The sequence below is a fragment of the Oculina patagonica genome, chromosome 1 (genome assembly GCF_052425735.1).
Source record: "Oculina patagonica isolate OP01 chromosome 1, crgOcupat, whole genome shotgun sequence".
Lineage (NCBI taxonomy): Eukaryota > Metazoa > Cnidaria > Anthozoa > Scleractinia > Oculinidae > Oculina > Oculina patagonica.
This window is the reverse complement of record NC_135758.1, coordinates 28,418,971-28,431,446: the sequence shown is the minus strand read 5'-3', so window position 1 is coordinate 28,431,446 and position 12,476 is coordinate 28,418,971. Positions and strand designations below refer to the sequence as shown.

Genomic DNA, 12,476 nt, shown 5'->3' with positions numbered 1-12,476 from the left:
TGCAACATATTGTAACAGGGTAGCCAAACGCGTGCAACATGTTATGCACAACAATGTTGCGGTATGTTGCATTCAAATGTTGCATGCATTTGGCCAGCACCTTCATAACATCTCACAACATGACCCAACATTGCTGCGATGAAATGTTGCGTCCGTTTTGCCGGGGCTTTAAAGTTCTTATTGTCACCCACAAGTATTAGCCGGCGTCATAAATTTTTTAAGGGAAGCCTGCCCGGGCAAGCATCGGGAGAGGCCTAGGGGCAATAACGTGATCTTTAGTTGCCCCGTGTTTCAGCACGTGATGAGTCATCTGGCTTCATGCATTCACGATTTCAAAGATTGGAACCGACTTTAACCTTTTTCACATAGCTTGGGCAAGACTTGAAGCAATTTTCAGTGATATTTATTATTCTCTAGTATACATTTCAAAACTGAAATTAAAAAAAAAAAATACCAGATACAGTATGTGATTAGCCGAAATAGTATCCATGACGTGCGAACAGTATTTGACTTTAAACAAGATACGCTTTATCAACCCCGTTATTATACACTAATAAAGTGTGAATAATGCATACTGAACTTGACTGTGAATAATTGATGTGTGGAATCATGACTCAGCTAATAGGAAAGCGAAACCGAAAGCTTGAATCTGATGAAGCTGCTTATTCTTAGGAAGTGGAGTAATTCACAACATGGATGGCAACACTCGGCTCATAGTTTGATGTATAACACTGGAAAGCAAATATCAGAAATATCAAATTCGTCAACAATTTGTTAACGTATTTGCATAACAACAAGATTCCGAAGTGTCTGTAGTATTCTTAACTCTTGCGCCATTTAAATAAGCCCAGAAGCGCATTTCAAATTGTAAAAACTTAAGATTAAAGAAACTGATGAATTAAAGTTTTAGCGTGCCTGCACTTATAGTAAAGCCAAAGAGAAGTATAAAACGTCTAAGGATCAGAGATGACAAAATGATCGAAAGAATTTGATTTCGACAACTAGCCCGAGGGCCTTATCAGGGCTAAGACAGCAATTAATCACAGCAAAACCGAAATCCAAAACTATTTTGGTAAAGAAGTTTCTTTTTTTAATGTTTTTTTTTTAAATCAAAATTCTGGTCAGAAAATGAAACTGCGAAAAGGTGTGTAACTGTGCATTCCTTGCTCACAAAGGTGTGCTACACCTGACTGGGTTATCTTATCTATGGGAGGCTTTTGTTTTAGAAGTAAACAAAATGTTGAGCCAAACCATAAAGCCGCAAAGATCACGAAATTAAACGTTTTACAAAAAATCTAAATCCCCAAGAAACGATAACCATGAGGCTCACGATAAGCACCAACTGAATGTTATATACAAATCGCAAACAAGCATCCTCGTTGTTGAGCACCAAAACGTCGCTTGAACTGTTTGAACAAGTCCCAAGGCACGAAAAAGCAATGCAAGAGTGAGCACTCTTTCTGTCACCACCAAACGGACAGCCAGCTTGTATTCGAAATATTTTTGTTCTTCACAGCAGCAAAAAAAAATACGTTTAGCTACTTCGAGCGGCTTTATTACACAAATTTTAGTAACTAATTGTAGAATAATAATTAGTTGTAGAATACAAATGTAACTTTCTCGCCTAAGGAAAACAGGCCCTATCTGTTAAATTTCTTTGTCATTAACTTGCATTCCATATAGATTTTTTGTGTTGCCGTGGGAGACACTACACAAATTGTTACAAACATTCCCTACAGCGGTCTCCCGAACCGGTGTCCTTTATCCATGAATTTTCGGTGTTGAATTAATCCAGATTCAAACAAGTTATTTGTTTATAAATACTTTCGAAGCATCGTCATTAGTTTCTAAATGCTTTCGAAACACATAAGTTTATAAAAAGGGTTCTAAACGGTGTATTCACCACCAGGTCTATCTTGGCCAATCATATTTACGCAGCATGAAGGTACAAAGTAGACAACACATCTACCAGCGACTTGATTTTATTTCATGATCAAAAATTTTACTGTGCTCGAAAGCGTCATTATTTAAGCTAAGCCGCGATTGATTTGTTAGAAAGAAAATTTATTATAAGTTATGTGTTACCTTGCACAGCCAAAGATCCAAGAAGAGCCACCCAAATGAGCAAGCTGCATGAAGACGGCGGTGCAAAAGTTTGGAACAGAAGCATCCTGCGAAGACGCTGTAAAGAGAATCAAAAGCAACCGAGCTAAGTCCTTTGATGCGTTTTGTTAAAACGAAATGACTTTTGATTAATATCCTCAAGGGAATAGCGTGAATGTGATCGTTTCATACGTCAAAGCAAGCAAGCCCATACTACATTTATAAACCTCGGTCAGTTTCATTGTCATTCATTGTTCAAAATTAAGCAAATTAAGTCCGCCACGGATCCTCGTAAACTACAGTAAAAAGTCAACACTATTTTTTCTCACCTTCAGTCACCAGGTTTCTTTTTTTTGGTTTATAACAACAGTTGTGTTCAGCAGCCCAAAAGCAAGTCCAAAAAGTAATTAACAACGAACACAACGTCTGTAACCCACTAAGTTGTTTTGCAGAATAACTAAAGTACTCAAAACATCAATCTTCTAAAGTCATAATAGAAACAATTCTTGAATAAATAAGAATCACCGATGCATATAAATCGCGGCACCGTACAAGGGTCTGTAAAACCAAACGCTAAACCAAAAGGAAAGCAGTGATTATGATGAACCTTGAACTTCACAACATTTTTTTCCAAAAATGTCGATGATGCAATCGTTCTTAAGCCATTTGCTTCGTTCGTTTTCGATGCAAAATTCCAAGCCCCCTGACCAATTGTCATTGTTTTATTAATGACGAGTTTGTAATTCATTATTCTATTTCAAACTCTCTAAACTGTTTTTTTTTTTTTTTGTCACAAAGACATTTTTGAGGTCAACCAAACTTGCTTCTTAAGAAACAACATCAATGTTCTTGCATTCAAATTCAATATTGGCTCTTTACGTCTAAAGACACGGTCCTAGCAGTTTCATAATCAGGTCATTTAGTTTCTTCTTGCATTGCAGTGTCTCTCGTGGCTAATTCTGCCGATGTTTGAGCGGCAAGGCCGGCTGCAATAAAGGCAAATAAAGGCGACTGAAATGCAAAATCAATATATTGTTATGAAATAAATATTGCTGCAGCTCCAAGTGATTCCGGCAAAACAAAACATGGGTTGACATTTTGGCAAAACGCCTGTTTTCAAATACGAAGTGGAGTTCTGAGGTTTAACATCATTGTTATATTTGTGCAATCTGCTCAGTGAATGGTAAACAAACAAGTTAATTCATGATCGCATCCAATCAAGTCTTTTCACTGAACTTTAATCAAACTCGTGGGTGGCATCAATCCCGCTTCGTTCAAGTCACGGTTCACTTCAGTGGACTGATGTCAGAAGCCGAGTATGCTCTTAACAAAAGACCGTAATTGCTGCGAGCAGTTCATCTTGCTACTGACTCCTGAAAGCAAACAAGTTTTGAAACCCCAGTTATTTTACTATTCACTATAGATTTGCGAGAGCTTTATCTGCACGCGATAATAATCATATAGTAAATGGTTTGATGATAATCATATTCAATTATTGTATATCGCCGGAATCAGTAATAAATAACCAGACACTTAAACGTGCCGTCACATAAAACAATAATTCTTAAACAAAATAAGAAGCGATGCAAAATTCATTCGGCACCGTTAAGGCTCAAGATTCACAAGTTTAAGTGTTTGAAGGGCCGAATCCGGATTTAACCTCTTACCTAGAGAAAAACACTCTCAAGGGCAAGCTGTTTCTCAGGTTAACTACTGCGTGCTAATATACGCTCATTTTGAAACAGTGACGCAGTAGAGTTGTTACGTAACTTGACAAGTTATATTGTTATTGTTCTCGTTACAACATCTCTGAGCTTTGCCTTCCATGAACAGATACCCGGTAGCTATGGTTCGCTTGCCTTTGTTGGTCTTCAGACGCACAAAAATACCTGTCGCATTATTTGATTGGATTATGCCATTTATTTTTCTCAACACTTGAAAGTTAACCGTCCTTCTTCACGTCTGAGAAAATTAATCTCTTTTCAATTAGTAGAGCCATTGACCAAAATTGACCAATCAGCTTGCATAATTGTTGGTGCAACATTTCAAGTATTGGACCAAGTAAGTTACATTATTATGTCTAAAAATATCAGCGACACAGCTCAATTAAGCATACCAACACGTTCCCAGGAAACAACATGGCAATTTAGGGTTTGAAAGTCACTTATTACTCCTGCCATCTTTCTCTCGCGGTTTGCGATGTTATAATCTTTCTTATTATATAAACATTAGTCAAATACTAGGAAATCTTTCGCGCGAAAAAATCATATCTTCACACGTGAAAATAACATATATATCTTCACATGTGAAGATATCGTTTTCAAAACATTTTCTGACAAGTTTGCCCTGTTACAATGCCGAATGAGCCAAAGTAAATCGATATTAAGTCGAAACATCTTCGAAGTTCCTCGGCAATCTTCGATAATCCTTGGATATCTTCGGAAATTTTCGGAAAAGTTCGGAAAATGTTCGGAAACATTCGTACGACCTTCGAACAACATTTTGCAAATCTTCGGAAATCTTAGGAAAATTGTCGGAAATCTTCGGAAAATCGTCAAAAACATCGTAATTAGTAGGTTTATATAATAAACAAAATATTACATGGTTGCTTGGAGATATGAAATTTATCTTCTCGTGTTCAAATCGATATCCCACTCGTTCACTGCGCTCACTCGTGAGATATCTATTTGAACACGAGAAAACAAATTTCATATCTCCGCGCAACCATGTAATATCCTCTATATCTCATATCTTGTCAATTATATTTATGCCAGTCAGTCACTTCGACAGTCATGTAACGATAAATTTATCCGACCTTTCGTAGCAATATACATAGTTTTTATTTTCTTTCGAGCACGTTTATTCCATTAAATATTTAGAGAATTCTCTTCTTTAACTTAATTTCAAACTTGAAAGACTAGCTAACTTTGTGCTCCATCTTGTCCGCGTCCATCATGGCATGACAAATAGGGAATTGAGCATACAATGTCCCGACTCGAAGGGTGTTGTGGTTTCATTCAGGTTTCCTTTCGTTAGCCATTGTTATTGAAATATCTCATTTATAAATAATTAATTCGTAAAAGCATGGGGTTGTGAACATTAAAACATTAAATTAAAACAAGTAAAACTTTTACTAATTTATATAAGTTGTACCATTTGAGGAGTACGTGTCAATTGTTTCTAGACGTACTGCTAATACTTTGACTGTTTTGCAGGGCCTCAGTCTGAGACTGGACATGTTATCCGTTTTAAAGGCCCAATTCGTACGTCCATTTTAGTCACGTTGAAACTGAATTAATTTGAAACTGAACTAATTTCTGAACTATAAATTTGAAACTGAAGGGCTAACTTTGTGCCTCGGGGAACTAAGCATATAATGTCCCGTATCGACGGGTCTTGTAGTTTCATTCAGGTTTCCTTTCGTTTGTCATTTTCATTGTAATCTTTCATTTTTAAATATTTGTTGCGTAAAAGCATTGATACGTAGGTACGTCTATTTTAGCTAGTCACATCGAATGCAATTCAAGTCCAAGAAAACACACTAAACTGCTTTAAATATAAAGCGCAATAGCGACATAAATTATTATAGTATTAAAGTAGACTGGTAGCCTCCTACGCAGACGTTCTTTGGGCTCGTCATGCGAAACTATCAGAGCCTACCCCTCGCAAATGGTCGTGGGTATTGTAACATTTTTGCAGAGAAGAACAAAAAAATTATCATTCGTCACTTTTGCTGCTTTTGCTGAAATTTTCATTTGTTCGGTGCTGGTAAATATAAAGAAAATCTTGGACCTCGATGTGGCCATTACTTGGTTTTGGTTATCGTATATACAACTCTTCTAAATTGGTTTAACACAGAATAAAGCTCCATTGTGATTAGAAAAGATCACTTTTGTTCCCTCCTTCTTTAGATTCGTCGTTTTTACCCCTCCCTTTCATCTTACTGTTTGATCTGTTCATGGCCTTCCATGCTCCTTCCGCCCTAGAAACTATACGTGAGAGTTCAATAGCTACCATTTGTTTGACTCGCTGACAAAAAAATTGTTAAGAATTTTTTAGAGGTAATTAATGCCATTCGACGCTTCGATGAATCCAAGATCGTGATCAAGATTAAAAAGTTCGTGGAATGACAAAGTTGTTAATTAAAATAGTTGTATTTGAATATCATTAGAAGGCATTTCTGTGTGTGTGATGGCATATCATTGACTAAAAAATAACATCGCGAACATTCAGTGATAGCTTCAGTTTCTGAATTCAGTAACTGAATTCAGAAACTGAAGCTATCACTGAATGCTTCAGTTTCTGAATTCAGTAACATGCCATAACGCCTACTAGCCTATATTAATGAGATTTCAAATTCAACTCTTTTCATTAAACAAAATGGCATTTCAACGAATTCTTAAATCTCAAGAATGACCTTGAGATCATCGAAACTTCGATTAACAGTTCCTTTAATACTTCTTGTTAAGTGCTACAACAAGCAAGTGATCATTCGATAAACTTGTATGTGAGTTAAACAAATGGTCGCTTTAAACAAATGCCTGAGACGAAACACTTCAACTGTCTCGTTTGCGGTAAACATTGGAGCATTGTGCCATTTCGTCAGCAGAAACGGCAAACAGGGTTTTACAAAAATTTAAACAAAAAGCAAGTCAAATTGCTATATAGTTACATTCCACTAGCGCTGTAAGCAACTAAAAAATTAACTTAAGTCTAACTGATTCTAGACTTTCAACCACTGCTGTGCAACAAAGGAAACTTCCAACAGTGTAAAACTATATAGACCCTCACGGTTTTTTATTTTCACCTTTTTGATTTCGGCCATGTACTTGCCATGTAGCGAAAATCTGTCTATACTGCTGAAAAGAGCAACTCAAAATCATTAAATAGGTCTGGTTTGTGGGGTGAGTTGTAACTTGTAAAATGGCAAAGAAGGGAAATTTTACAGACACTTGTATGCTTGGGGGCAGGTTTGTCCCTGCTGGGTAGAAACGCAGTTTATAGAGTACCCCGACTTTGTGGAACTATATTTTCGCGATTTCGCCAGATAAGACTCTCAGACATGGCTATTATACTTATTTTAAGGTGCTGTTTCTAGCAATATTGATAGATTTCCGCTACCTAGCCAATATCGAGAGTAACAAATACCGTGGAAGCCTTCTATTTAGCACCGGTAACCACATGGGACGCGACGTTGGACGAATATTGTTCGGTTTGTGAACGTTCGGTGAAACTGCCACTCGATCAAACGTTCGCTCAACTCTGTGTAAAAGCAAATACATGCTTTTGGGTTCGTGTATTTATGAAATAATTTACGTTACGACTTATCACCAAGGACAAATTGATATTACATTATAATAATTTTAAATCGATACTATGATTGATAAAAATTAAGATTTTTTTACGTTCCTTAACTAAGAGGTGCATTCTTACTTTTCTACAAAATCGAGAGTCACTAACTTGTTTGAAACAAAATTTCAAAGCACAGCGTCTCTGTACCGGATTGAGTTCCTTAAAAAGTACGTCGGTGATTTTTTTGGCTGATTTTGTAAAGAGCATAATAAACACAAATGAAGCAACGAACGATATATGGAAGTGCCCAGACTCCCACACGAGTTCGTAGGTTTCAAAATGGCGGGCAATTTAAGGGTGCTAATTTTCCTGCTCTTCGATTCACCACGTCCGACACGTTTGAAATAAAAAATATATAATTATCCTCAACCTTTGTCTGCTACATTTGTCTGCAATATTTGACAATTACGCAGAAAGCAGAAAAAAAAACATACAGATGTCTTTGGTTGTGTCACGGTTGATATCACATACACAATAATTTGATTGCATTGCAAACAAATGACAACATACGAATACCGTATTTACTATCAAGTTCCAATTTTTGAATATTTCGCTTAAAGTTGTAACAGCTATAATCTATAACATCTTGAAATGAATCGGGAGTTTTACAAATGCACTGAAGACATGCATTTTCGTGTTTACACAAATTTTAAATTTGAAGTTTATTTTGTAGAAAGCGACCTGTGTTTCGATACCGGCGAATTTGCATTCGTTGAAAATCGCAACCTTTGTTAAAAGGCTTGTGTTTAACGGACGATTTTCCACCATGTAGGTACATACATCCTTTTTGAAGCAATTTTATTGCGCTTTACTGCTAGTTTAGGAATCTCTCTTAAAAAATAAAGGCATTGATCACCAATTCAAATAAGCTTGAAATATTACTATGCTACATCATGAGAAATAAATTAACCCTGTATGTAAACAATGGATCGCTTCGAGTAACTTTGCATTTCGTACAGTCCTTCATATTGATATTGTTTCCGCATCGATTTTGTCCAGTCGCATCAATACGGTTCATATACAAATAAGCATACGTTATGTTCTCAGTTTTCAAAATATACTCGATGTGTGTCCTTGATTTTATTTTCAGATGTTATCAAAACAGCGCACTCCTTTAACCTACTTTATTATGCCAAGCTACTCGATGGAAAGCTTAAAATAGCAAAAATATTCCGAGAAAAGAAAACGCTTTTACCAAATTTGATAGAAAGTTAAGGACTCACCTCGCTTCGTTACTTCGTTATCGTTGTCAGTTGTCAATTCCAGAGTCTCTAAAGCTGCCGAATTGTGGGTATGATAATTTTAAAGCTCTTTTTCATAAATATGTATTTTTGTAATGTTTTCCTTTTCATAAACGTCATGGAAATCTAAATTTAACATTCATTCACCGACTCATACACTAGATGTCGCTGCTTTTTTTTGTAAAAATACAGGTCTATATATTTTGATCTAATAATTATTGCCAAGCGAACACATCACGCAGTGACGTTTTGTTTTATTGTTCAGATTGTTGCATGGCAGGCGTCCAACCACGCTACACTACCTTGTTCTCACGCTTTGTATGCAGCTGGCTACCTTCAGCGATGTTTTCCTTTATCATTTCGTGGAAAACAGCTGGTAACTAAACTAAAGGTCTTTGAATAAAGATAAAAAAAAAGAGAGAACGTGAAAGTGAGAGAAAGAGACAGACGAGGCTAACGCCGAAACCAAAAAAATGCTTCTAGCCTAAGCAGCTTGGTCCAGAATATACATATATTTCATTTTTACATTTTAAGCGAATACTATGTCAAAGGAATAATGATTGATCATGATATCATTTTTTTCCGTTTTGCCATGTAATGGGCAACGAAAGCCCCGGCAAATAAATAGGAAAACAGAAGATGTCGGACGTTAGTCTTTGTTGACATGTATTCGTCATGCCATGTTTGCAAAAACTTAAGTATTAAATCGTGACCGTCCGGTCATTCGGGAAGAACAAGAAAATAGGGTCTCACTTACTTCGTCGAAATAGCTTATCGAAAAATTTGGAAACGACAGAGTAAACAATAAAATAATTAAAGTCCGCGTTCGAGCCTAGTGGCCCATACATCCATGAAGAGACTACATCCCCCCCCCCCCACCCCCGCTGGATGGGATGCTGGTGCATCAAAGGGCTACCCCCAGCATTTAATTTGCCGGTACCCCTTTATAAACATAGGTGGAGAGAGGCACTATGAGAGCAACGTGTTTAAATTCCCAGGCACTATTCCAGACCGCGCACACTTGCCATTAGAACACCGCGCATCTCTAGTAATGCAGTACTCTCATATTTTTTTATCAAGAATAAAAAAAAAAATGAACATTTCAAATACACGCCGGCAGGGAATCATGGTAGTTGTATTAATCAGCAACACCAACTTTATGCGTACCCCAAATTAAAATGATGTATATACAAATGAAATATTAATTTCAGGATACTCAGTCAGCGTTCGTTTCGTCGGTTTAAACCGTCAAGACGAAGGATTCCCCAAATTTGTGATGCGCATTTGATCATTTTTTACATGTATAGTTTGCGCACTATAAATATTTAATTATTATTATTATTATTATTATTATTATTATTATTATTATTATTTATCTTAAGCTTTGAAGTAAGCTTCTCAAACGCATCAATAATAATTTATCAAGTTAAAACAAAGAAAATCATAATCGCGAAGGAGGTTTGGACACAATGTACCTGGTTTTAATTAGCAAAGATTTTTACGGTTTTATTTCTCCCTTTACTCCATCTCTTCTCGATGTTTGGATATCCCGTTGAAACACTGTCGCTCGTATTTGATATAATACTTCTCTGGCTTTTCGGCAGGCTGTGTTAAATTAACTGTCACAGGCGCGTAGCTGAGGTTTTTGGAAGGGTGTTCGTATTGACAGGAATATTTATTTGGGGGTTATTAAATACGAGCGCCGAAGGCGCGAGCCTCTATGGGGGTCTGGGGGCATGTCCCCCCAGAATCATTTGAAATGTAGAGGCCCGGAAATGCTATTTTCAGCATTGTGCACGTCAATATTTCAAACTCGATGGAGTTCAAAATAACAGGTATTTTTAGTCATAACAACAAAATTTCCGGCATTTTGTTAACTTGATACATTCATACATACATACCGGCTTAGTACACTACATCTTAGGGTTAATGCTTAAGCCCCACCCCCTAGCCTCCCACGCAGTCCTTCTTAGGGGCGATCAACACGATCGCCCCTAAGAACGACTGCGTGGGAGGCTATCCACCCCCCGGCTCTACCGTCAATGTACTAAAAGAAGCGTCAAAGCGTCAATATGCACTAAATATGGACGTATCACCTGGGTCCCCCGAAATTGAGAGCCAGTGAGGAGAGCCCATTCTCCTAACAATTTAATACTTTCCCGATACTTTTAGCGTTTTTTTTAAAAGCTGCAACACTCAAAGTTTGTTTTCCATTCCCCCACTATTTGCTAAAAGCTGAAAATCAACAGTTTGTGTTTTCAGTCCTCTATTATTGACCTCCAAAGGGGGTTCGTTCGAACCCCTCGAACCCCCCCTCCTACGCGCCTGTGTCAGCTAAATAACTGAATTCATAACAGTCTAGTTTGCCTACCTCATGTTGCTGTTAGCTGTTTTATCTGTTCTCCTCTTTGATTCTGAAAATAAAATTTAAAAAAAAGTTTTTTTGTTTTGTTTTTTGGAACTGATGGCACATACAGCATGCCAAACTGAACTAATGTTTGCAAAATATTACTTTGTAGTCATGTAAGCACTTCTTGAGATCGCTACGTTTGACCAAAAATTCAACAGTTTTCACGGAGAGGGGTGGGGAGCGGATACTTACATATGAAAGGACGGGAATGCTAGTCGGAAACACGAAATAGACCCCTAAAAGAGACAATCTGGGTGTGGCCAATGCTTTCTTTTATTTTTCCCTAATGAAGACCGTGAATGAACAGAAAACGGTTTACTTGGTATAGGCAGAATATTCGATATTTTGGGATAGTTTTGGCGGGAAATCATACAAAGCTGGCCGCCTCAGGTCCCCAGACTCGAAAAAATAGAATGGAGTATCCAAAATGTCGGATTTTTTTAGTTGAAGCGAGTGTTCTAGGTCTTTGTTCCGTGCCTTCAGTGGTGCTAGGGCATCCGAAACACCCATTTTCTGGTATTACAATAAAGGTACAGTTGGGTGGTCGAGACAGATGAAGTTTTAAAAAGTGACTGACTTTAACTTGGCCGTACAAAAGCCATGAACATGAAAAAAGCCATGGTTGGGAAAATGTCTGTTACCGTATTAAACAAATGGGTATTAAGGATTCACAGAAGCCTCAGTGGAAGACACTAGCATTTCTTAATTGCAACATTCGTAACTCGCGCGTGCACAGATACAATAGTTCTCAGGTCACCTTTGCCACGAGTATTCCGCTTTCAGAATATATGCGTACCGCGTACTTTTGGGAATGGATATTCCGCGTATTCTGTTATTCCTAAGCCGGAATGAGAATAGCTAGAATAATCCCAAAAGAATGCGCTCTTAGAATTGCATGACAAAACAGCCAGTGTTAATAGGATGAGTTACACTATCCTCCACATAGGATCTGAGGGCAATAGGTTTTCAGTCTCGAGACTACAACTCATGTTTGTCAATCCCCGCTCCCCTATTTCAAAGTTGTCAATGTTATCGTGTTATGAAAACAAAGCCTGGTGAATTGCAAACCCCGTAAAACAACATTGAGTTGGGGGAGAGGGGGATAACATGTTTTTAACAAGCTTGCCAGTCAAGACGTTCGCGAAAATCTGTGAAATGCGTTTGTCTCAACAGGTTTCGTCCGGGATTGTAGCTATTTATTACACGTTTAATTAAAATGCTCAGTTGATGTTTAGATATTCTTTCACTCCTAAATCCATAAAAAAAAAATACAGTAACGGCACAGATGCCTTGAGTTTGTATAATTTCACTTGGTCTCCATGTAAACAATATCCGGAGGGTAAATAGAAATGAGATAAATCTGACCACTG

General features: G+C 37.4%; 1 protein-coding gene across 2 annotated transcripts in view; it reads right to left on the bottom strand.

Moving 5' to 3' along the window:
* The window catches only part of LOC144662169 (uncharacterized), a 54,286-nt gene extending 45,420 nt beyond the window's left edge, over positions 1–8,866 (bottom strand). The window contains exons 1-2 of one of the 2 annotated variants that reach the window (XM_078522933.1): positions 8,679–8,866; positions 2,086–2,182 (exon numbers count right to left, since the gene is read on the bottom strand). In XM_078522933.1, the coding sequence (XP_078379059.1) occupies positions 2,086–2,170 (85 nt within the window). In that variant the 5' untranslated portion in view covers positions 2,171–2,182; positions 8,679–8,866. Of the gene's footprint in view, positions 1–2,085; positions 2,183–2,432; positions 2,985–8,678 lie in introns of those variants that run through there. The other variant, XM_078522925.1, reaches the window with a different exon arrangement.
* Between the last annotated feature and the right edge of the window lie 3,610 nt (positions 8,867–12,476).